Source organism: Mycetomoellerius zeteki, unplaced genomic scaffold (assembly GCF_001594055.1).
Source record: "Mycetomoellerius zeteki isolate Tzet28-1 unplaced genomic scaffold, Tzet1.0 scaffold44, whole genome shotgun sequence".
In the NCBI taxonomy this organism is placed as follows: domain Eukaryota; kingdom Metazoa; phylum Arthropoda; class Insecta; order Hymenoptera; family Formicidae; genus Mycetomoellerius; species Mycetomoellerius zeteki.
In genome coordinates, this window is record NW_017257435.1 from 376566 (window position 1) to 398822 (window position 22257).

The following is a 22257-nucleotide window of genomic DNA, read 5'->3' on the forward strand; positions in this document are numbered from 1 at the left end:
TTTTTAAAGATTTTCATAAAATTAGTTGAATATATTCATAGACTTTCAGAGTTTGTCAGAGAATTGTTCGAAGATTTTCAGAAATTTTCGATGTTTTTAAGAGAAGTTTCATAGACTAATGTCAGAAACTTTCCGAGTTTTGCAGGTAATTTTAATTACATTTTCAGACACTTTCAAAGATTTTCGAAATTTTTTAGAGTATTTTACACTGTTAAATCTGTAGCGTCAAATTTAACTCCATTTGAGTCGCTACTGTTCCTACTCAATATATCATTATTTTATAAAATAATGGAGTTAAACAGTTTAAAACAGTTGAAATTGAGCTAAATTTGACTATAATATAGATTTAACAGTGTATAAATTACTCTAAGAAATCCTCTCAAAGAGGATCTTCAAAAATTTCTGAATGTCTGAACATTTAATTAAGATTATCTGCAAAACTCTGAAAGTCTCTGACATCAGTATAAAAAATTCTCAATTTACAACTCAAAAAATGTATTAAATTTGACTTAAATTTATTTAATATTTACTAAATGCATACTTCTTGCGACGTACTAATTTCTCTAATTATAAAGATTTTTCCTTATTATCTAGAAATGCTTATTGCTTCTGAATAGTAATTCGATAATGCTTGTTATCCCGGAATAGAAACAATTAACAATAAGAATCAATCAGTCATTGAGTGATCTTATGTGCATTTATGCGAATTTGTTAGAATTATTTGTAGCTAGGTAAGGTATTTTACTATCTCACGCCATGTCTTAGCGTTGAGACACTACCGTGTTTCCAGATTTGACAGAGATTTAGATTAAGATGTTCATATTTTTGAAATCATTTTCATAGAAAGACATTGTGTGACGTAAAAATTATTGAAAAAAAATCTCTGAAAACTTCTGAAAACTCAGTAGCTTTGAAAATAGTGATATTTCTGAATTCCCGAGTTTCAGCAAAATTCAGAGACTGTCAAACACTTGGAAAGGATTTTCAAAGAAATCGCTGAAAGTCTCTGAAAAGTGAGAAACCTTGAAAATTCTATCTTAGTAGCGTCAAATTTAACTCCATTTGAGTCGCTACTGTTCCTACTCAATATATCATTATTTTATAAAATAATAGAGATAAACAGTTTAAAACAGTTGAAATTGAGCTAAATTTGACTATAATATAGATTTAACAGTGTATAAATTACTCTAAGAAATCCTCTCAAAGAGGATCTTCAAAAATTTCTGAATGTCTGAACATTTAATTAAGATTATCTGCAAAACTCTGAAAGTCTCTGACATCAGTATAAAAAATTCTCAATTTACAACTCAAAAAATGTATTAAATTTGACTTAAATTTATTTAATATTTACTAAATGCATACTTCTTGCGACGTACTAATTTCTCTAATTATAAAGATTTTTCCTTATTATCTAGAAATGCTTATTGCTTCTGAATAGTAATTCGATAATGCTTGTTATCCCGGAATAGAAACAATTAACAATAAGAATCAATCAGTCATTGAGTGATCTTATGTGCATTTATGCGAATTTGTTAGAATTATTTGTAGCTAGGTAAGGTATTTTACTATCTCACGCCATGTCTTAGCGTTGAGACACTACCGTGTTTCCAGATTTGACAGAGATTTAGATTAAGATGTTCATATTTTTGAAATCATTTTCATAGAAAGACATTGTGTGACGTAAAAATTATTGAAAAAAAATCTCTGAAAACTTCTGAAAACTCAGTAGCTTTGAAAATAGTGATATTTCTGAATTCCCGAGTTTCAGCAAAATTCAGAGACTGTCAAACACTTGGAAAGGATTTTCAAAGAAATCGCTGAAAGTCTCTGAAAAGTGAGAAACCTTGAAAATTCTATCTTCAGAAATCACTGAATTCTCGAGTTTTAGCGAAATTCAGAGCCTTTTAAACACTTGGAGATGACTTTCGGAGAATTCGCTGATAATCCCTTAATTTCTTTGAAAAAGTTTCTGAATGTCACTAAAAATCTCTGAAAAATGATTTCAGACATTTTCAGCGAAATTTTCAGAGACATTTTTTCACCAGGGGAGACTCTAACGTATTATAATTAGCAGCATTGCCACTTGTATGTACATATAATTCGTCGGTATTAGTATCACTGTATTGTTTTATTAATATAGGCAAAGAGATCTTTTCTATTGATTTTACAGATGATTCTAAAATTTTGAAATTAAAGTATGTGTTTTAAGGCCCAATATATCAGCAGACAATATTTAAAAAATATTTTTTTAATATATATATATATATATTTAATGTAAAAATATTAAATAAATATTAAAAAAATTTTTTAAATATTGTGCTGATTGGGGAAAGATATATTTTAATTATTATATCATTTATTTATATATTCTATAATTTTCAGATTTATATATACTCCAGTAGGTCTATTCTGTAACTTTTTTAACGACAGTTCTCTCGATATCGTTATATTATCGTTGCGCAATTTTTTTATTTCATATAAAATATCTGCGCAACGATACTGTAACGATATCGACACTCTCATTACGAGTTACAGAATAGGGCAGCTGTATACACAACTTCATTTCATGAAGTAAAATTAAATAAAACAATAAAATTTTTTATGAAGAGAATTGAATTAAAAATACATTACACATAAATATAACATATATCATAAATCCCTTATATCTATATATGATTCATTTTATGCTAGAAAAATATTTTTCAATAAGACACACTTCTTTATAATCCCTATCACCGTAACAAATTAATTATACGCTGTTAATTGTACAGTTTTAATTTAACGAGAATAAAAAATAGAATCGTCATAGAATATAATGCTTTTTACACACGCCATAATTTTTATAACTTTTTCTTACGATAAAACGTACTTGTTTCTAAACAAACTAAATTGCTATGAGAGAGAGAGATATGACGAAGATAACAACAATTAATATAATCCTAATAATTAAATGAAAATTTAAGATATAAAAAAATATTACTTTCTGGCGTATATAGGATTGTCTTTCAAAAGCATATTTCTCACAATGCTAATACACAATATAAAATATTATTTAAATTTAATTCCATGAGTGACAAAACCTGTTACAATAAAAGTTACACCAGCGATATGACTTAATCGATCAAGGTTTCTCACTGGCAATTGCTACAACTCTATTAATTCATTTTTAAACAATGGTACCCCAATTCAATCTACTCACAAAGATGTTTCGAACGTGTTATTCACCATTGGATCTGTGAAAAGAATTCTAACACATCGACTGCGATATACGCTGGATCAGTTTTAATGTAATTATAATTCACGCTGACGATTAAACATCAGTTCACGCTTGTAATTCACTCGAGAAAGATGCAACTGAAAGCTCAATGTCTTCGTGGTTTGTTCTCTCTAACATTGGTGCTTTTATTGCGTAGATGGTTTGTTACAAGCGTTAATGCATATCCAGTACAGCTTTTTAATCCTTGGATAATAAGACCGCTACAAATATTACCGAAAATGATGAAAGCAAGGAAGTCTGCTAGTAGCCCAATTATTAGCTACAGACGTGAGTATAAAGAAATGAAACTTATTCTCTGATTATGCCTGGAAATGTATAGACGAAAATACCACGGATATCTATATGAAAATAACTAAAGATATTCAAAGACCAGAAGGTTTGCGGGTTATCGCCATGTTTTTATCTATTGCTAATGCACAAATAGGTAAATAAGAAAAAAAATATCTTTTATTAAATTAAACTATTAATTAAGTTATTAAGTATTTATTAAGTAAAATTATTAACATATACGATACCAAAGACAATATTCTATTTTTTAACTATTAATCCTTTGCATCCATGAGGAGATTCTCAGAATCTCACCTTTTTTCGCTCAGTTTTTAATTATTTTGATGAATTTCTTGATGTTAAGTATCAGGTTTTTTTGTTTTCGTAGTTCTTAGAACATGAACAAGTGTTAAAAAAATAAGCAACTATAAATTTTTATTTGTATAATTTACAAAAAAACGCATTTTATACCGAACTGTTATCAATATCGAAACGGCAATTTAGCATTCATTTAGGACATTCTAAAATGTTTTCAGAATTTTGTCAGACTTTTTCGTTACGTTTTTTTTTTATTAAAAATTTTATTATAGAAAAAAGGGACACTGATAAGGATAGTTATCCTATTTATATTTATACAGTTGATTCATGGTCTCAATACAATAATCCTGAAGAAGGAGCACAACTAGAAGGAGATATACGTCGGAAATCGAGAAAAACCATTACAACGGAAAAAACTTTACTATGGCCTAATGGTATCGTGAAATACTATGTTCATTCATCCATAGGTGAGTTTCTACAAATCTAAGTCGAAATAGTGGTTTACACGCAACTAAGACTAGTTTACAAATGAAGTTTACGTATTCCAATAAAAATAAAATATTAGATATTTAAGATTTGTTTGTTAGATCTAAATATTTAAAGATTTATTATCCGTTCCAGTTAATGAGCCGCTAAAATTCGTTATGCTAGAGACTGCGTTACATATAATAATGTCGAAGACGTGCATTAAATTCATCCGTATTGATGACTATACAGAGCTTTCAAAAAATAGTGGTTGGGTCAATATCACAGGTCATGAAAAGGGTTGCTACTCTGATATAGGATATAACGTGTACGGGCCTACTATTCTAAATCTAGACGTAAAGGAATGCTTTTACACAATTGGACACTCAATACATGAGATGTTGCATACTTTAGGTGTATATCATGAGCATATGAGACCAGATCGCGACAAGTACATCAACATAATATGGAAAAATATGAGAAAGGGTAATAAATACAGCATGTAAATTAATACTAAACTAAAGGACTAAGAGATGATTCTTACAGAAGATGAATTCAACTTCGAGCTATTAAATAATAGTATCGTAACTAATTTTGGATTACCGTATGATTACGATAGTATAATGCACTATTCTATGACGGCATTTTCTACTGATCGGTCACTTCCTACAATAATACCTAAGGTAATATCAATTTTTGAATAAACATAAAAAATATTATAAAAACTAAATAAAATTTTTAATACTTATGATATTTGATTTATCGAATATGTAATTTTATTAATTAAATAAATAATAAAATTCTTTTCTTACAGAATTTTTATGAGGAGATTGGTCAAAGAAGTCACTTATCGTATTACGATATAAAAAAATTGCTAATTGCTTATAACTGCAACACTGACAGTACTGACAAATTAAAAAAGAAACCCTTCAACAAACCTAAGAAACTGAAGAAACTTCCTAAGCGTAAAAAATTACAAGATACAACAGTCATTAAAACAAAAAAAAATCACAAATGTCGATCATCATTATAAATAATTCGATATCAACAAACAAATAACAAAAATGATCTAGAAAAGTCAATGGATAGATTTAACCAAATAGCTTTCTCAAATTATTAATATATTATATCCTATTCAGTCCAATTATTATCCTATGCCCCTTACTCAAATATATCTACATATATAAATTTTCATTTGTATTTGCATAAGAATTGAATAATAAAATCTATGATAGAATAAATAAAATTTTTAAGTTAAAAAATGAGTTTAATTCAAGTTAATAAAAAATATATACATACAACGTTTCAAAGCAAATTCTAATAATGCAAGATTCGTATTATTATTGTTAATTATGACTATTGGCTTCGGATACATGAATCATTAAATAAGTTTCATTTTTACCATGATTTTCATAATTAGTTTACAGCTAGTATTCTTTACTTTTGTCTTTTCGCGCACGTTTATGATCACTATGCTTTGAATGTCTTTCTGATTTATCGCGATCTCCAGATTTATGTTTCTTTTCATGATATTTATCTTTGTGTTTGTCTTTGCTTCGATATTTGTCTTTTTTGTGCGACTTCTGTTCTCTCGAATGCGATGAAATTTCTATATTTTTATATTCATGCTTGTGCTTTCTGTCTGTTTCATCCGAATATCTTTTTTGTCTGTCTTGTTCTCTTGATCGATGATAATTTCTTTCTTCTGAATGCTCTTTTTTTCTCTTGTGGAAATCACCATTTCCTTCTTTAGAATTATATTCGTCATTGTTGCGGGAAGAAGAATGAAATACTTTGTATAAGCGTTCAGTTCTATCTTGTATTTGTTCATAATTTGAATCATCTATTTCGGTGTTGCGAACATCTGTTACATGTCCAGAATTACTTTGTCCAGAGGTATAATCTACAAATATTTCCATTTGTTGATTAATCACTTCTCTGAGAATTTCAATATAAGATCTTTTATTTGTATGAACGCCTTTATGCTTTGTTCGACGCCTTTTCAAGTTGCGCTCTTGTATTAACAATTCCAAAAATGACAATTCTTTATCTTCTTTTTCTTGTGGCTCCCTAGAAAAACAATTTACAATATCCATAAACTTAATATAAGAGTACATACATAATATATAAATACTAGCACAGACATACATTAATTATAAATATTAGTTTAAATTTTTAAAACTCACAAATTATTAATGTTTGCAATGTCTTCTCCAATGTCTGGCTTTGCGGTATTAGCAATGACGTAGTTATACAGCGCTTTTCTTTCGTCATTGGTGAAATCTATGACAATCCTATCAGATGTACGCGGTACTAACCGCTCACCCATACCTATTATCAATGTTAAGAATTTACATTTTTCATATAGTTATAACAATACAATCATAAAAGATAAAGCAATAAAAGTTTCTTGCAATTTTAAAGTAATAGTTGTACAGTTTTTTTTTAAATTGTATTACTAGATAGGAAAATTATATAAATAATTATTAGATTGCAAATATGTCTTTACAATATTGTGGTTATAAAATATTAAATAAAGGATATGTAAAAGGATATATTGAATCTGCGCCACAAGTATAACAATCATAACTTGCTGGAAAAAATTTCATTGTCATTTAAAAGACATACAAATGCATACAATCGATATGTTTTTACTAACCAGTTTGCATCGCTGAATTTTCTTCTTTGGCATTCTTGAGAACTTGTTCTTGCAGTTGTTCATCTACAACAAATATTTCATGAAAGTATAAGAAATTAATATAATTCTAGGAAACTTATAGCGCTTATCCTAAAGAAGTTGCTTACCAAACTTTATACAGAATGGTGAATCTTCTGGTAGAGTTGGTTCTGATAGTGGAACATCTAGCTTTCCGTAACCTTCAGCTTTCCATTGACAAGAGACAAGATGATCATTGAGAGAGGCTTCTGTTAACCGGTGGGATGGATCATATGGGCATGTGAAATATTCCTTGTCCTACATAAGTAATAGTTAAAAGTAATATATCCAAGAAAAAGAGAGAGAGAAAGAGATATCTATATTATACTTATATACCACGTTCGTTACGCTCTCCACAGTCCAACCTAAAGTTCCAACGATATTGGCAATTTCTTCGTTAACTGTATCAGTAAAGTTCTTCAATTCCTTTAATTGTTGCTCACGAGAGTCATTTATATTCTTTAACATGTTGATTTCAATTCTGTCTCGCATGAGAATTTAAATGAACAGTCAAATCATCATATAAAGTTAGGGCTGTCAGAAGGTAATTATTTTCTTGATAATTATTTAGTTCAACATTTTTTTGCTAATCTTCACTAAATGATAAACTTTAATGTGTCTTTAACCTTTCAGATTATATGATACAAAAGAGGTAAATTTTGACAATTATGCGATATCGGATTAAGGTTAGAATACGCTTACTAATGTTTGTGCGCAAGTATGAAGAAGGACATATACATTTGTCGTTCATTATCGGAGAGACATCTATTGATAATTATATGAACTAACATGCTTTAGGGCCGATTCTTCCAACTTCTTGGTAAAATTTATCTGTTAGGTAAGTAGCAAGATTATCCAATCACGTGGGCGGATTGCCATATTTATCTGACAGGTAAATTTTACCAAAAGATAGAACAATCGGCCGCTAATAGCGGCTGTGTTCCGTTTCACGCCTGATGCGCATGATCTTTTATCCTTGTTATTCACCGAATATTAAACAAGGATAAATGATGCATTACGAACATCAGCACATTATGCGTGAAACGTGCAATGACGTTTTGTGCTCTCCTATTGGTAGAGCGTGTAACGTTAACCAATAGGAAAGATTAATCCAATCCAGGTTGGTGCAAACCCGATCGGGCCGAAGACGCTATAAATTTTGATTGGTCACATTGTGATTTTAGAATAGACCTTTTGCAACAGTTCAGACAAAAAGAACAGGCCTAATGGCTACGTTCAGTAGAAAAAGCAGCTAAAAAGAACAAATCTAGAGTGAGTATGATCATTGAAGTGAAATGCACGCTGTACGCCAGTGATGAGTGATGCCACTTCCAGCGCATTTACGGCATTTTACGGCATGTGGAGAGAATATGGCGGCAAGCGGCGGCCGCTGACGATCGAGCCATCCACGAGCCGTAAAATGCCGTAAATGCGCTGAAAATGGCATCACTGCTGTACGCGCCATTTGAAATTTCAAAATATCTCGCTTCTCTCATAACTTGTACACATAATTTTTCACGTATCTGTTCGAATATGTGTAGAAAGCATCGAATAAGATGCAGCTGATCATAGTTTGCTAAGAAACACGTAGGAAGCATGTTCGATTGTTATTTGTATTTTGGCTGCGTTCGGAAATGTCGCTCGGATGCCTTCAGTGGGTTCAGAAGCGACGACCGTTCACTGAGCGCTCACTGAGTAAAAAAGGGATTAATCTCTGATTAATATATTTATTTGTTATAATTCGTAATGTAAAATAACTTGTCTATTATCGATAATTTTTAATATATTCCTTACTTATTTATTACTGTTTATTATTTCTCTAATGTCGTGTTTGGGCCGTAAGGTTATGTAGCGCTCAGTGAGCGGTGAAGCGATTTTCTTACGGTCCAAACACGGCATTAGAGAAATAATAAACAGTAATAAATAAGTAAGGAATATATTAAAAATTATCGATAATAGACAAGTTATTTTACATTACGAATTATAACAAATAAATATATTAATCAGAGATTAATCCCTTTTTTACTCAGTGAGCGCTGTCATTGAGCGGTCGTGGTACTGTATACATCCCCCCCCCCATACCACAGATTCATCATCTATCCTCGTTTAACATTTAATGTTAAAGAAGGACAGATGACGAATCCGAGGCATCGGAGGCATCCGAGCGACGTTTCCGAACGCAGCCTTTAATGCGTCGTCTACAATGGCAGTATCAGTAATGAATGAGACTTAAGAGTAAGAAATTGACCAATCACAGTCAATTATCCTTCTTACATTCAACTGTGATTGGTCAATTTCTTACTCTTACAGCCTCATCCATTACTAATACTGCCATTGTAGACGACGCATAAAGTATTCATGATTTCGAGATCGCGCGCGCAGATCCGATCGAGCGGCTGCCGTGAGTTTCATCTTGTCAGAGTATATCGGTTCGGAATCGTTCCGTGAGTAACCGCGAATTTCATCCGTCAAGAAGGTCAAGAATGTACGATGTGCGCGAATTTCTGTCGGAAATGTCGACCAAAGCAACGGGTTATCGTCAGAAGTTATTGGTTAATAGCAGGGTTGGCAAACGTTACTTTTCAGTTACTTTGTCGTTATTTTTTATAGTAAACAATTTGATGACGATGTTGCAATTTTTTATGACGATAACGCTAACTAACTAAACGCTAAGGTTGTACTAAAGTTAGAAAAGTCACTTTCAAAAGTAACTTGTCACTATTATGCGTTACACCAAAAAAATTATAAGTATAACGAGTAACACGTAACGTTACGCGTAATGTTACTCGTTACTAAAAAGTTACAAATTAGGAGTTATTTTTTTCAGTAACGAATGACTTTTTCAATCCATTATAAGTAACGATTGACTTTTCTAACTCTGATGTTAGCATTACAATCATAAAAAATTCACAATGTCATTATCAAATTTGTTATTATAACAAGGTAACGATCAACAAAGTAACGGCGTTACAAGTAACGCATTACTTGCCAACCTTGGTTAATAGCGTTAACACGGACTCTCGTGATCAAAGCCATCTAGTCGATCGTTTGACGTTACGCCATGCTTCGTAAGAATCGTGCATCAACGTATAGTAAGCACAGATTCCGACGGTATTTTATATTGCGAAAATCACTATTACGTTCTTGTGAGAGATTTGAAGCGAGATATGATTTTTCTTTGAATGTGACTTGAACAATTAATAGCATTTTCGGCCCGGCCGGGTTTGTACCAGGGTTGTTATGTTTAAAACATTTGTATTTAAAACAAATGTTTAAAATATGTTTTATACACTGTACTGTTTTAAACAAACATATGTTTTGAACAGATTTTAAACATGTTTAAAACAAGTGTTTAAATCGTGTTTTTTAAAAGGAAAATAAGGAAATACGAATTTTAGGCTAATAATATCTTTATACATTTATATATAATAATATACTTTTTTTTTTATATAATGTAAGCATGAACATATTTATATATATTAAATAACATTGAACCATGAGAATTTCAAACTAAATATTAATGATAAGGCCATTACGGTCTAGCGGGGAACTTGGATGCTTCTAATAATTCTAATATAATTAACATGTGAATTTATATACTGCGAATGTAGATTTTTATGCGTGCCGAAAATCCTTCAGACTTACAACGCAAAACTACCGCAGTAATATCACGAGTTAAATTGACAAACAATCTAACCATTTTTGATGCATATATAACGTCGGTACATAAATTCACACGTTAATTATATTAGAAGTATCCAAGATCCCCGCTAGACCGTAATGGCCTTATCATAAATATTTATATATTTTTAATATATTATATATATATATATACTTTCTTTCTCTGTTAATCTGTTACATAAAAACAAAAATTGAATAAAATTAAAAACCCAAAATCTTGATTTAAAAACTAATTTGGCAATAGTTTATATTTATTTTTGACTTATTCTGAATTTTTAGAATTTAAACTTTTCATAATAGATACCAACTTTGATGCTTTTTCTATTCCTAGTCTATTGCGTACTTTACTGTGTATAAACTATTATATCACCGAATTCACCGATGATTATTAAAACGGTCGAAAGCATTTTAACTATTAACAAAGGGGTCGCTGGAAACACTAAAAACTGTGAAAATCCGGTCACAATCGAAAAATATCTCATTCTTAAGATCTTAAGATGATCTTGAAATTAATTAAAATAAGAATAACCTATAAATATCAGATGTTTTAATAATGTAAATAATTAAATAAATGTAAATAAAATGTAAATAAAATTAAATAAGTAGTTTAACTAAAATTAAACATATTTTAAACAATATTTAAAAAAACATGTTTTAAACTGTTTTAAACATGTTTTAAACATGTTTTTTTTAAATATTGTTTAAAACATGTTTAAAACATTAAAAACATATTTTGAATAAAAAAAACACAATGTTTTGTTCTTTTTAAAAAAAACATGATTTCTATCAACCCTGGTTTGTACTAACCTGGGTTGGATTAATGGCGTTTTGTGCTCTCCTATTGGTAGAGCGTATAACGTCAACCAATAGGAAAGATTAATCCAACCCAGGTTGGTGTAAACCCGATCGAGCCCGAAAACATTATAAGTCATATTAATGTCATATCACGTACGCCTGTTGCATCTAATGGAAAATCCACTGCTGAATATATAATATCATAGAATAATGTGCATTAATGTATCGTATGGTATAACTATCAGTAGTATAAATGTGCAATAGTTCCGTCAAATGAATTTTGTGCGACTGTACAATAGTATCATTGCACTGAAAAAAATTTACTAAATTTTATTAAAAATTTGTTTAAATAGTACTAACGAAATATTTACTAAACACATATTTATTTAATTTAAATATAATTTTTTATTTTAAATACGTATTTATTTACTGTAAGTAATTACTTAACACTATTCAAACAAATATTTAATAAAATTTAGTAATTTTTTTTCATTGTAGATACAATATATTATATCATTAGGGCTATGTTTAGGAACATCCTCCAAGTGCTCCTAAGTATCATTTTATAAATATTTGACATTCAGTGAACAACAAGGATAAAATAATAGGAGCACTCCGGTGCACAATGGGTCAAAGCATAACAGATTGCGGACATAGCAGAAATCGGTCTCATGTAATGACAAAACAATGATTCTATATACTTTTTAATGCAAATATGAATTTTTTTATAATTATTTCATATGTTAATTAAGTTATTGTATAAATCTAAAATTTTTAACATAAATGTTTTATATACCTATAATAATTGTAAAGCTTTATCATTGACATTTTGTAAGTGCTTCATTCCTATCCATAATGTATTGTATTACGTAAATATTGCATAGTCTAATTTGCATCTCGTATGTGTGTGTTTTATATGTGTGAGTGATTGTGTATGCACGCCATGTGTACGCGAATGCAGTGCAAAAAATCATATTAAAAGTTGTAGCATTTCTAGCAATAAATATCACACATATTATTATTTAATAAATTATTAAATTAATACGTGTTATAAATTAATATGTGTTAAGTAAAATACATAAAATGGATTTTCTTTGAAAGTTTGAACATTTATATTGTTTTAATATTCTCAAGATCTTCCGAATCCAGACATACTCTAAACATAAAGTATATCTAAATTCGGAATGAATCTTCTGCTTAAAAAATTTTATATATTTTGCGAATATGCACCTATCTGCAGCTTGTTCCAATTTGAACATGTAGTGTAATGTTTACTGAATACAGTGCAATTATTGAAAATGCTAACAACCTTAAACATTTTTTTAAAACTTAATGATAAATTAAACATTCACCTTTTTCCATGAATCAGATATCATTCCGGAAAATATTCAAGAGAGGCTATGAAACTGTTTTTAAAAGATCATTTTTTTATATTTAAAACATGTACTATAAAGTAAAAAAATCTTTTATTGAATTATAAAAACCGTATGGAAATAGTGCGACTTGAAAACTTGATACGGAAATATCGAAGTAGTTACGTATATTAGAAAGACCTATATTGTAATAGATTTCTATGCAAATTATGGAAATATTACAAATAATTGGCGTTATTACATGAATCTACAATTAATTTATTATCAGAATTTTTAATTAAAAGTGGTAATTTCGATAAGTCAGTTTTTTCATCTATGTCCGCTATTTCTTATGCTTCGACCCACTGTGCGGTGGTGTTTCTGAATGTAGCCTAGGTCGGTATTCATAGTTCGTTTTTATTCCTAGACTGTCTTAAGTAATCTCATAAAATGCTAATACGGCTTTGTGACCGGTTTTCATAGAGTGGTATTCATCAGTCGGATCTTATATTTAGGACCATCTTAAATACAATCTTCAGATGTCATGAATCTATCAGAGAATCATATTAGCATTAGCTTAAGACATTACCTAAGATAATCTTAACATAAGGATCGATTATGAATATCAGCTATGATTAGCTTATGACATCTTAAGATTGTACTTAAGACAGTCTTAAATATAAGAACTGATTTTAAATACCAGCCTAGTGCAAACATGCAACAGTTCTGTCAAGAGACACTCGTGCGATCATAGTATCATTGAATATAACATATTATACTAGTAAACGTATAACAATTCCAAGAGTCATGAAATTACTGTGCGACTACAGTATTATTTTCATAAATTTTTGACAAATTAATTATTTGTATATCTCAAATATATAAACAATATTTATATGTATGTATAGTAATTGATAATATTTATGCCTGCAGTAATTGATACTATTTGTATATATAGTAATTAGCAGATCATTTATTACAATCATTTTGATTCACCATTTTTAGCAGTTAGTTGCTTTATAGAAACGCAAAATCACTGTAGTTAATGTGAGGATAATGGGCTATCGAACGAATATGTATTCGCTTATTTCTTCTATGGATAAACTATTTAATATAAAATATCGGTACGATACAATCTTCTCGTGATTAACGTACATGACCATGAAGAAGCAAGGAGTGCAAAGAGTTGCCAAATTTAGGATCATGGTCTTGTGCTGCCATCTATTTAACTAGGATTCGTTTTCCTATTGGTTTCTGAGCCTTGGTTACTTTTAAGCCTTCTTGTCTACCTATGAACATAAAAAACGTAATAACATGGAAACGATAAAAACAACCTCTCACAAGCAGCCCCCTTGGTTTTATTGGACCATGGTTGACATAAATCTCTTCACATGTTTCAGTAAAAGTTGGACCGCTCAAGGGTTCAGTCAAGCAATCTGCTCTCATGTTATCGTTTGGCTCATGTCTAACGAGGATGTTCTGTTCTTTCACGGTCTCTCGGATGTAGTAGCATCTTCTATTCATTAGTTTAGATTTTGTTTTGAAATTTCCACCATTAGCTAGTCTGACGGCGTTTAAATTGTCGCATTTCAGTTCACACGATGTCTCATTCGATAATCCAATTTCTTGCAACAGTTCGGCGGTCCATGTAATCTCTTTCACTCCTTCCAACATCGCCTCTAATTCACTTTCCGTGGAAGATAACGCAACTTTCGTTTGTTTCCTGCTTCTCCAATGTACTAAATCTCCGTTACTATAAAGTAGGATTCCAGTGTACAATTTGGCATCTTCTGTTCTGTCTCACGATGCATCGATTTCGCATTCTATTTTTTCAATCTTTCTTTGCTTCCCAAATTGTAGTCGATAATTGATAGTTCCTTTTAAATATCGAAGAATCCTCTTCAGTCCTGACATGTGTATTGCTCTTGGGTCAATATTGAATTGTGATAAGCAACTTAATGCGAAAAACAGATCTGGTCTGGTATGAACGCTTAGGTACATCAGTCGTCCCATTAATTCTTGATAAAGTCAATCCTTTCGCTCTCTTTGTACTCTTCCATTTTTATGTTCAAATCCATCTTACAGTGTTACATTCTTCCATCCCATATAATTCAAGTAATTTTTCGATATATTTCTTTTGATGCACATATAATTTTCCTTCTTCTTGTATCACCTCCATTCCGAGTACACTTTTAGCTTCTCCGAGATCTTTAATTTCTACATATTGTTTAATCTTTTTCATGAATCCTGTCTCTAATTCGTCATCGCTTGATACTGTTATCATATCATCAACGTGGATACCGCAATATAAGAATCTATTTTTTTCTCTTGCATAGAATAAACACGGATCTTCTTTAGATTGTTTCATTCCGCATCTAATCATAATCTCAGTTAGAAATTCGTTCCAACATCTTCCAGCCTATTTGAGACCATAAATGCTTCTCTTTAATTTACACACCTTTTCTTGGTTTGCTTGGATCCCATCTGGCAGTTCCATATAAATTTCTTCTTTTAACTTCCCATGTAGATATGTGGTCTTTACATCGTAAATCTTCATTTTTCTCCCTTTTTAGACTGTTATACTGAACAACAATCTTATTGTTTCAGTTTTTACCACAGGAGCGAACGTCTCATCATAATCTACTCTAGGACGTTGTCCGCATCCTTGGGCCACCAATCGCGCTTTGAATCGCCGTTGTCCATTAGGATCTTCCTTGATGTTGAATACCCATTTGCATTTGATCACTTTCTCATCTTTAAGTCGAGACACAGTATTCCACACTTCATGTTTTTCCATTGATAACAGTTCTTCAGATATAGCCCGTTTCCAATGTTCCTATTGGCTTGATTGTTTTGCTTCTTGAATAGTCTTCGGAACTTCATTGTCTATTGTCAACAATGCCAACTGCTGACCCTTGATTCTCTCCTCCTAAGATTTCTGTATTCTCCTTCTTCCCTTCTTTCCTCTCTTATTAGTTGCTTTCGAGCTTCTATCTCGGCTTTTGTAGTCCCTTTTGGTCTTTCTCTAATATTTCCATATCTTCATGGAAATAGAAACACAACAGACGAAAGAGAAGATTAGAGGAAGACCAAAAGGGATTACAAAAGCCGAGATAGAAGCTCGAAAACAACTAATAAGAGAGGAAAGAGAGTGATGACATCACGACGGAAAATGTTCCGTCATCACTCTCTTTTTCTGAAGAATCTCCTACAACAGCATCCTCATATTCACTGCTATCATTTTTGCTGATCCTTTCTTCTTCAACTATCTCATCTTTATTTTTGTACCCCAATCCTATAACTATTAATTCTTCTTTCTTCATTGTGTCAGAATTTTCTGTATTTAATAGCTCACATCCGTTCCTAGTCTCATCAAACCTTACATCACAATCAGCTTTTACTTTTCCTAATTCGGGAATATATATTCTGTACGTATTGTTCGTTGCATATCCTATAAATATTCCTTTAATAGCTTTGGGATCAAATTTCTTTCTTTGTGTTTCCTTGTTCAATAAGTATGCTACGCAACCGAATCTCCTCATATACTTTACATTCGGCCTCCTACCATTCTAGATTTCATACGGGGTCTTCCCATGTCTTATTCCTATTTTTTATATGCATTGCTGTATACGTTGCTTCAGCTCAACACTCTAGCGGCATTTTTGAGTTTGTCATCATCGTCCTTATCATTTCAATTATATATTTGTTGGCTCTTTCTACCACACCATTACACTGAGGTGTTCTTGCCGGGCTAAATTCGTGTTTTATTCCTTTTTGAACCACTCTTCTACGTTCTTTCCTACGAATTCTCCTCCGTTATCAGATCTGATTGCCTTTAACTTCATTCCAGTCTGATTCTCCTTCTGTGTAATTAGCTTCTTTAATTTTTCGCCAGCCTCATTTTTTTCCTTCAAAAAATCGATAAATATTATTCTCGAATAATCGTCGATAATAGTAAATATCTCTTACCGCCATGTGGGGATGGATTTATGGGACCTATCAAATCTATATGCCATAGTTCCATTATTTTATTGGTTTTTCTACTTGTTAATCTAAGATGCTCTTTACGGCACATTTTTCCTTCCACGCATGACTCATGTTGCCTCATCTCTGTTTGTTTTTTTTAATCCTATCACCAGATCCTCATTCTTCATTTCTTCGATGATCTTCTTGCTTGTGTGTCCGAGTCTCTTGTGCCATATATCCATTTCTTCTGTTCTCACTGCTGTTTCATTTTTTATCACAGATGATTTAACGTAGTACGCATTCTCCTTCCTTACGGCTGTCATTTTTATCTCATTTTTGTCCCTGTAAACGATGGCTCCATATTTATCAAATTCTACTTTATAACCATGATCAATGATTTTTGCTACCGATAATAAATTCATGTTAATGAATTATACACATAATACATTTTTTAACCGTATCCTATCATCATATGGTTTTTAAATGGCATTTAAATGCTATTTTATTACTATTTCACCTCGACCATCAGAGGTTAGTTTTTCCATCTTTGTCAGCCAAGGAAATGTCTCTTTTTTCGTTCTCTATATTATCAAATATGACTTTATTGCTTACCATATGACTTGTCGCGCCTGAATCTAACAGCCATATATATCTCTTCGACTTATCTTGTATCGCATGCTCTGCTCCTTTATTTATTATAGTTTTACTCACGTGTGCTCGATCTCTTACAGTTAATATCGCTTCATCTGTAATTTTCAATGTACTTTCATTATACCCTTGACCACGTCCTCTTCCTCTTCCTCTTGAGGTTCCTTTAAATCTTCTTTCACGCGAAATATTTCTCTTCGGTTCTTTGCAATCAGCCGCGATGTGATTGTATCCCTGGCAATTGAAGTACTTCTGTCTGTTTCGACATTCACTTGATGTGTGGCCTCTCATTCCGCAATTGTAGCATATACAGTCATTTCGTGATTTCTCTTACGCTCTCCTTACATATCCTCTTTCGATGTTCTTTCATCTTTTCGTTTACCTCTTCTTATTTCCTTTTGTTTCAACGCATATCTTATGTCATTAATTGTTAGCTCTCTCTGAGTTTCTAACACTTGTACATTCTGATCGAATTCTGATTTTAGTCCTCTTGTGATGTACATCCTTAATTCGTAATTTTCTATGTTCTTACCGAGTTGTCCACATTGGTTTCTTAAAGCTTCCGCTTTATTAATGTACGCATCTACACTTTCGCCCTTATTCATTTTTAGATTTGACAATTCACTTAATGACCTCGCCTTAAACTGCTCAGTTTCCGCTGCCATATTGTTTTTAATTAGATTCCATAGCCTATTTGCATCTTTTTCGTGACTGTACTTCAATAATTGAGCTTTACTCATCGTGTTTATCATGACTGTACGTACGGCGTAGTTGTCATCGTCCCATTCGTTCCATAGCTTGAATTTTTCTGCATATTTTAATCTCCTTCTTCAGGTTTGTCAGGTGGCTTCATATTCATTACTTTCTTCCAAAGTTTCTTTGCTCTTAGGATTCCTTCTATTTTTTCGTTCCACAGGAAATAATTTGTGTCGTCGAGTGGTTCCACACTAGTCAAATTCCAATTTTCTGCCATATTGAAAACGCGTGTCTTACACTCGAATAAATTCTCGGAATATTCGATAGCCCCACACGGATATACTACGCAACCACGCTCTGCTACCAATTGTGAGAATAATGGGCTATCGAACGAATATGTACTCGCTTATTTCTTCTATGAATAAACTATTTAATATAAAATATCGCTACGATACAATCTTCTCGTGGTTAACGTACACGATCAAGCGGCAAGAAGCAAGGAGTGCACAGAGTTGCCAAATTTAGAATCATGGTCTTGTGCTGCCATCTATTTAACTAGGATTCGTTTTCCTATTGGTCTCTGAGCCCTGATTACTTTTAAGCCTTCTTGTCTATGAACATAAAAAACTTAATAACGTGGAAATGATAAAAACAACCTCTCAGTTAATACTGCTATTTTTATTTCTAAATTATATACATAAATTAAAATTTACGGTATTTTAAATATATATTTATCGCGCGGTAGTAAGTTGCCATTATTTGTGTGATTACTACTGGTAGTTATTTAGTAGAAGCGTCGCGCGTCGTTGTGGTTAATATAGTATATGATTTCAATACTTAAATATATAAACTTTTCTTTTTATATTCTTAATATATTTAAAAACTTTTTAGCATTTTTTAAATATTTTTAATAAATAAAAATTTTTATTTATATTAGAAATGTAAAAAGAGAAAAACTTTTGAAATGGAATGGAATATATGATAATTGGTTATAGTTAGATCGCTGTAGTTAATATCATAATCGAAACAATTAGAAGTTATTTATGTTATCGCATTTGAATTAAGTTTTTTATTAATGAAAGCAACTGTTGTGTTAAAATAAATACATAATATCTGATATGTGAAGAAAATTATTGAATGATAGTCTATCTGGACAGACATAGCAGAGGCAAATTTTGAAGTTAGAAGCTAAAAGTTAATTTGAGGGCCTTTACAATATTGAGATCTTAGACTTTTGCCTACTGTGTTTAAGGGGAGATTCTACTTTGGAGGATAAAAAAAAGTCGATTTTTTCTTTTTACATTTTTTGCATCTCTAAAGTAGAATATGCCTGTAAAAGGATTTTGCAATATTCAAAATGTTGAAGCAATTTATGACTTGTTAAACCGGATTTTGCACCGATCGAAAATTAAGTGAGCTCAACGGTATTACGCGCAAAACAAGCAAGAATCGAAAGGAGAAGGGTTCAAATGCAGCAAAATTTATTCTTCGAACAGAGGAGAAATTGACTTATATGGGCCAGGAATCGCTGATTAAATATAAATTGCAAAATATTGTAGTTAACTAAAATCATTATCATAAAATAAAACTTTATTTTGTCGCGTTTTTCTCGAGTTTATGTTTTTCAAACTGGCGGGAAATGTACAGCTTCAACCAATCCGATTGACATGAAGTTTTTTCCTACGAAAAATAGATAATTTTTATGGGGCCATGAACCTAAAAATGCCATAAATTTTCTAAAATAACTATTTCTTTGAACAGGTTGAAAGTGAAAAAAAGTTGATGAAAGTTGACACTTAATTTCAAATGGCTGCTATTTTGTAAATTAAAAAATTTGTTTAATAAAATGAGCCCCACAAATTTAATACATTTTAATGGTTGCATTAGTTTATTTGTCTCAGATAAACTGTCGATAGTCGAGATTTCCCGCCAATTGGCCACATACGCGCTGCACGCTCTGATGAACCCGTAGTCTATAGCCGCAATTTTCTACATTTCTAAAAATAAAAAATTTTTTTTGTATGTGGAAATATAAGAAATATAATGCAAAAAACATTATTTTGATATCTTTTTTCTTTCCTTATGAAAAAAATTGGTAAAAAATACATAAATTTTGGACCTCTAGATTAGTAACCTCCCCTTAATGGAATATGGTATATCTTGCATCAGGTGTTCGTGAAAATAGTATCAATTATAATTTGTACGCGGGAACGTGTCTCAGAATAGAAAATTTTGTCTTGTGTTTCGCATGTCATTACGTGGCAATATCGTGATGTAAATATGTGATCTTGATTTTCGCATTTTTTCGAAAATGAAATGTACGGATCAAGTTTCGGAGATCGTTTAATGGTATGCCGAATTAAGTGTTCGTTTTTGGGATTGATTGTTTCCTCGATGGAGCTGAGCGGATCATTCCTGAGGCGGCATTTGCAACGGATGAAGTAAATTGCGGTACCACTGCTAGTGAGTAAGATTAACTATTTATTAATTATATACATATATATATATATACGTATATATATATTGTATATAACTGTACATACATACACACAATTGATATTATATCACATATTGAATATTAAAAACAATATTTTAGTATGTCTATTAAAAATAATTGTTATATTCTATACGTAACATTTTTATTGAACATTTATTAAAATGTATTGAATTAGAAAAAGTTAAAAGGGCTTTAATTGCGTAATTAATGAAATTTCAAAAATTAACATCTAAAAATTTTTTTAATTACTATACATATATATTTCTATTTCATTTTCTGAATTTCAAATGTCAATTTCTAATCTAAAAGTTTGTAAAATTATATTTGACAAAATTTTTCAATGAAACTTCAATAAACTAATAAATGAAAAAAATATATGAATAACTAAACCGAAAAATATTAAAATAAAACATTTAATTAAAAATAACATAATAAATATATAATATTTTAAATAATCTTATAAATTTTTGTATTGTATATGTCACAAAGTGTTAACTTTAATAAATATATGCATTGACTGCAACAGACTACAATAAGTGTATATATGACGTGTGTGAAGTTGGCACCTCATCTTTTGGCACTGCAAGTTTTAATACGAGTTCCAATGGCACCCGCAATAGTTCTTTAGATTCTGATGTTATTTAAATAGTTCCGTTGATTTAGCTAAAAAAAAATAACACATGAAAATTTGAGGTGCTAACTTCCCATGGCATCGAAAAAATCAATTAAAACAAAGTAATCTTATAGTTCTCGATAAGTTCTACAATTCCTGACAGATTTTAACAATAGTTCCGGTCTCTAAATAATTTTAAATAATAATTAAACCGCGCGCTGGCACCGCACGTCAAGAGTAAAGTACCACTTGACAGCCAGTTCCAGCCAACTTTTTAGCATTCTCCGACAGTCCTACAATAGTTCCGACGATTTCTATTGATTTCGCTTAGAGTTCTGGCCTTTAAGTACTTTTTAAAGGTTATTAAATTTGCGCGCTGGCACCGCACTGCAAGAGTAACGTACCTTTTAAGGTCCCATTTCGATATCTTGAAAATTGATAAAGTTAGCTATATAGGGCATGCTATATATGTACAGCTATATACAAAAATATATGTACAGTTATATACAAAAATTGAAAAGCGCGGTATCTCACCCTTCGAGATACAAACGAAAATAAAAGAGGTACAAACGGGTACGATTCTCTTTCGAATGGCATAAATGAAATTAAAAAATCTTAAAGTTGCGCGCTGGCCATTTTTATTTTTCATTTTTTGTTTAACTGTTTGAGGTATAAACGAAATAAGGATCGATACAAACAGGTACAAACGAAGTACAAACGCGCTACGGTATTAATTTTTATTTTTGATAAAGTTGGGCGCCAGGTTCACATCGGTGGAAGCCTGAGATCCAAGAAGCTCTGGAAAAAGGTGATAAATGTGATGCCACCTGTGAAACCTGAAGAAGGCGTCGAATAATATTAAGAGAAATTTAAGCAATGGAACGAGTGGGATGACGATAACTATGCGGCGCGTACAGTGATAATCAATACAATAAGCAAAGCATAGTTACTAAGATACAATCATGA

At 31.2% G+C, this 22257-nt stretch overlaps 2 protein-coding genes across 2 annotated transcripts; one reads left to right on the forward strand and one right to left on the reverse strand.

Annotated features, from left to right (window-relative positions):
• The first annotated feature begins 3312 nt into the window (after window positions 1–3312).
• On the forward strand, window positions 3313–5360 carry LOC108726821 (zinc metalloproteinase nas-4-like). The gene is made up of 5 exons (XM_018454590.1): window positions 3313–3544; window positions 4183–4329; window positions 4484–4813; window positions 4874–5010; window positions 5142–5360. Exons 1-5 carry the CDS (start codon window positions 3349–3351, stop codon window positions 5358–5360), a joined length of 1029 nt encoding a protein of 342 aa, XP_018310092.1. The 5' UTR covers window positions 3313–3348.
• A 287-nt stretch (window positions 5361–5647) lies between these two features.
• LOC108726826 (U11/U12 small nuclear ribonucleoprotein 48 kDa protein) lies at window positions 5648–7756 on the reverse strand. Its single transcript, XM_018454602.1, has 5 exons — window positions 7380–7756; window positions 7133–7301; window positions 6987–7049; window positions 6514–6658; window positions 5648–6397 (listed from the first exon to the last, which is right to left on the reverse strand). The coding sequence occupies exons 1-5, from the start codon at window positions 7533–7535 to the stop codon at window positions 5755–5757; spliced, it is 1176 nt and encodes a 391-aa protein (XP_018310104.1). The 5' UTR covers window positions 7536–7756; the 3' UTR covers window positions 5648–5754.
• Window positions 7757–22257: the final 14501 nt, after the last annotated feature.

What these genes read in the sequence shown, in the direction of transcription:
- LOC108726821 (XM_018454590.1), top strand. Translation starts at nt 3,349, where the DNA reads ATGCAACTGAAAGCTCAATGTCTTCGTGGTTTGTTCTCTCTAACATTG. An exon ending in CCCAATTATTAGCTACAGAC is followed by an intron (nt 3,545 to 4,182) that starts GTGAGTATAAAG and finishes ATATTTATACAG; the next exon opens with TTGATTCATGGTCTCAATAC. An exon ending in TTCCTACAATAATACCTAAG is followed by an intron (nt 5,011 to 5,141) that starts GTAATATCAATT and finishes CTTTTCTTACAG; the next exon opens with AATTTTTATGAGGAGATTGG.
- LOC108726826 (XM_018454602.1), bottom strand. Translation starts at nt 7,535, where the DNA reads ATGCGAGACAGAATTGAAATCAACATGTTAAAGAATATAAATGACTCT. An exon ending in ACCATTCTGTATAAAGTTTG is followed by an intron (nt 7,050 to 7,132) that starts GTAAGCAACTTC and finishes TATTTGTTGTAG; the next exon opens with ATGAACAACTGCAAGAACAA. An exon ending in AAATTCAGCGATGCAAACTG is followed by an intron (nt 6,659 to 6,986) that starts GTTAGTAAAAAC and finishes CATTGATAATAG; the next exon opens with GTATGGGTGAGCGGTTAGTA.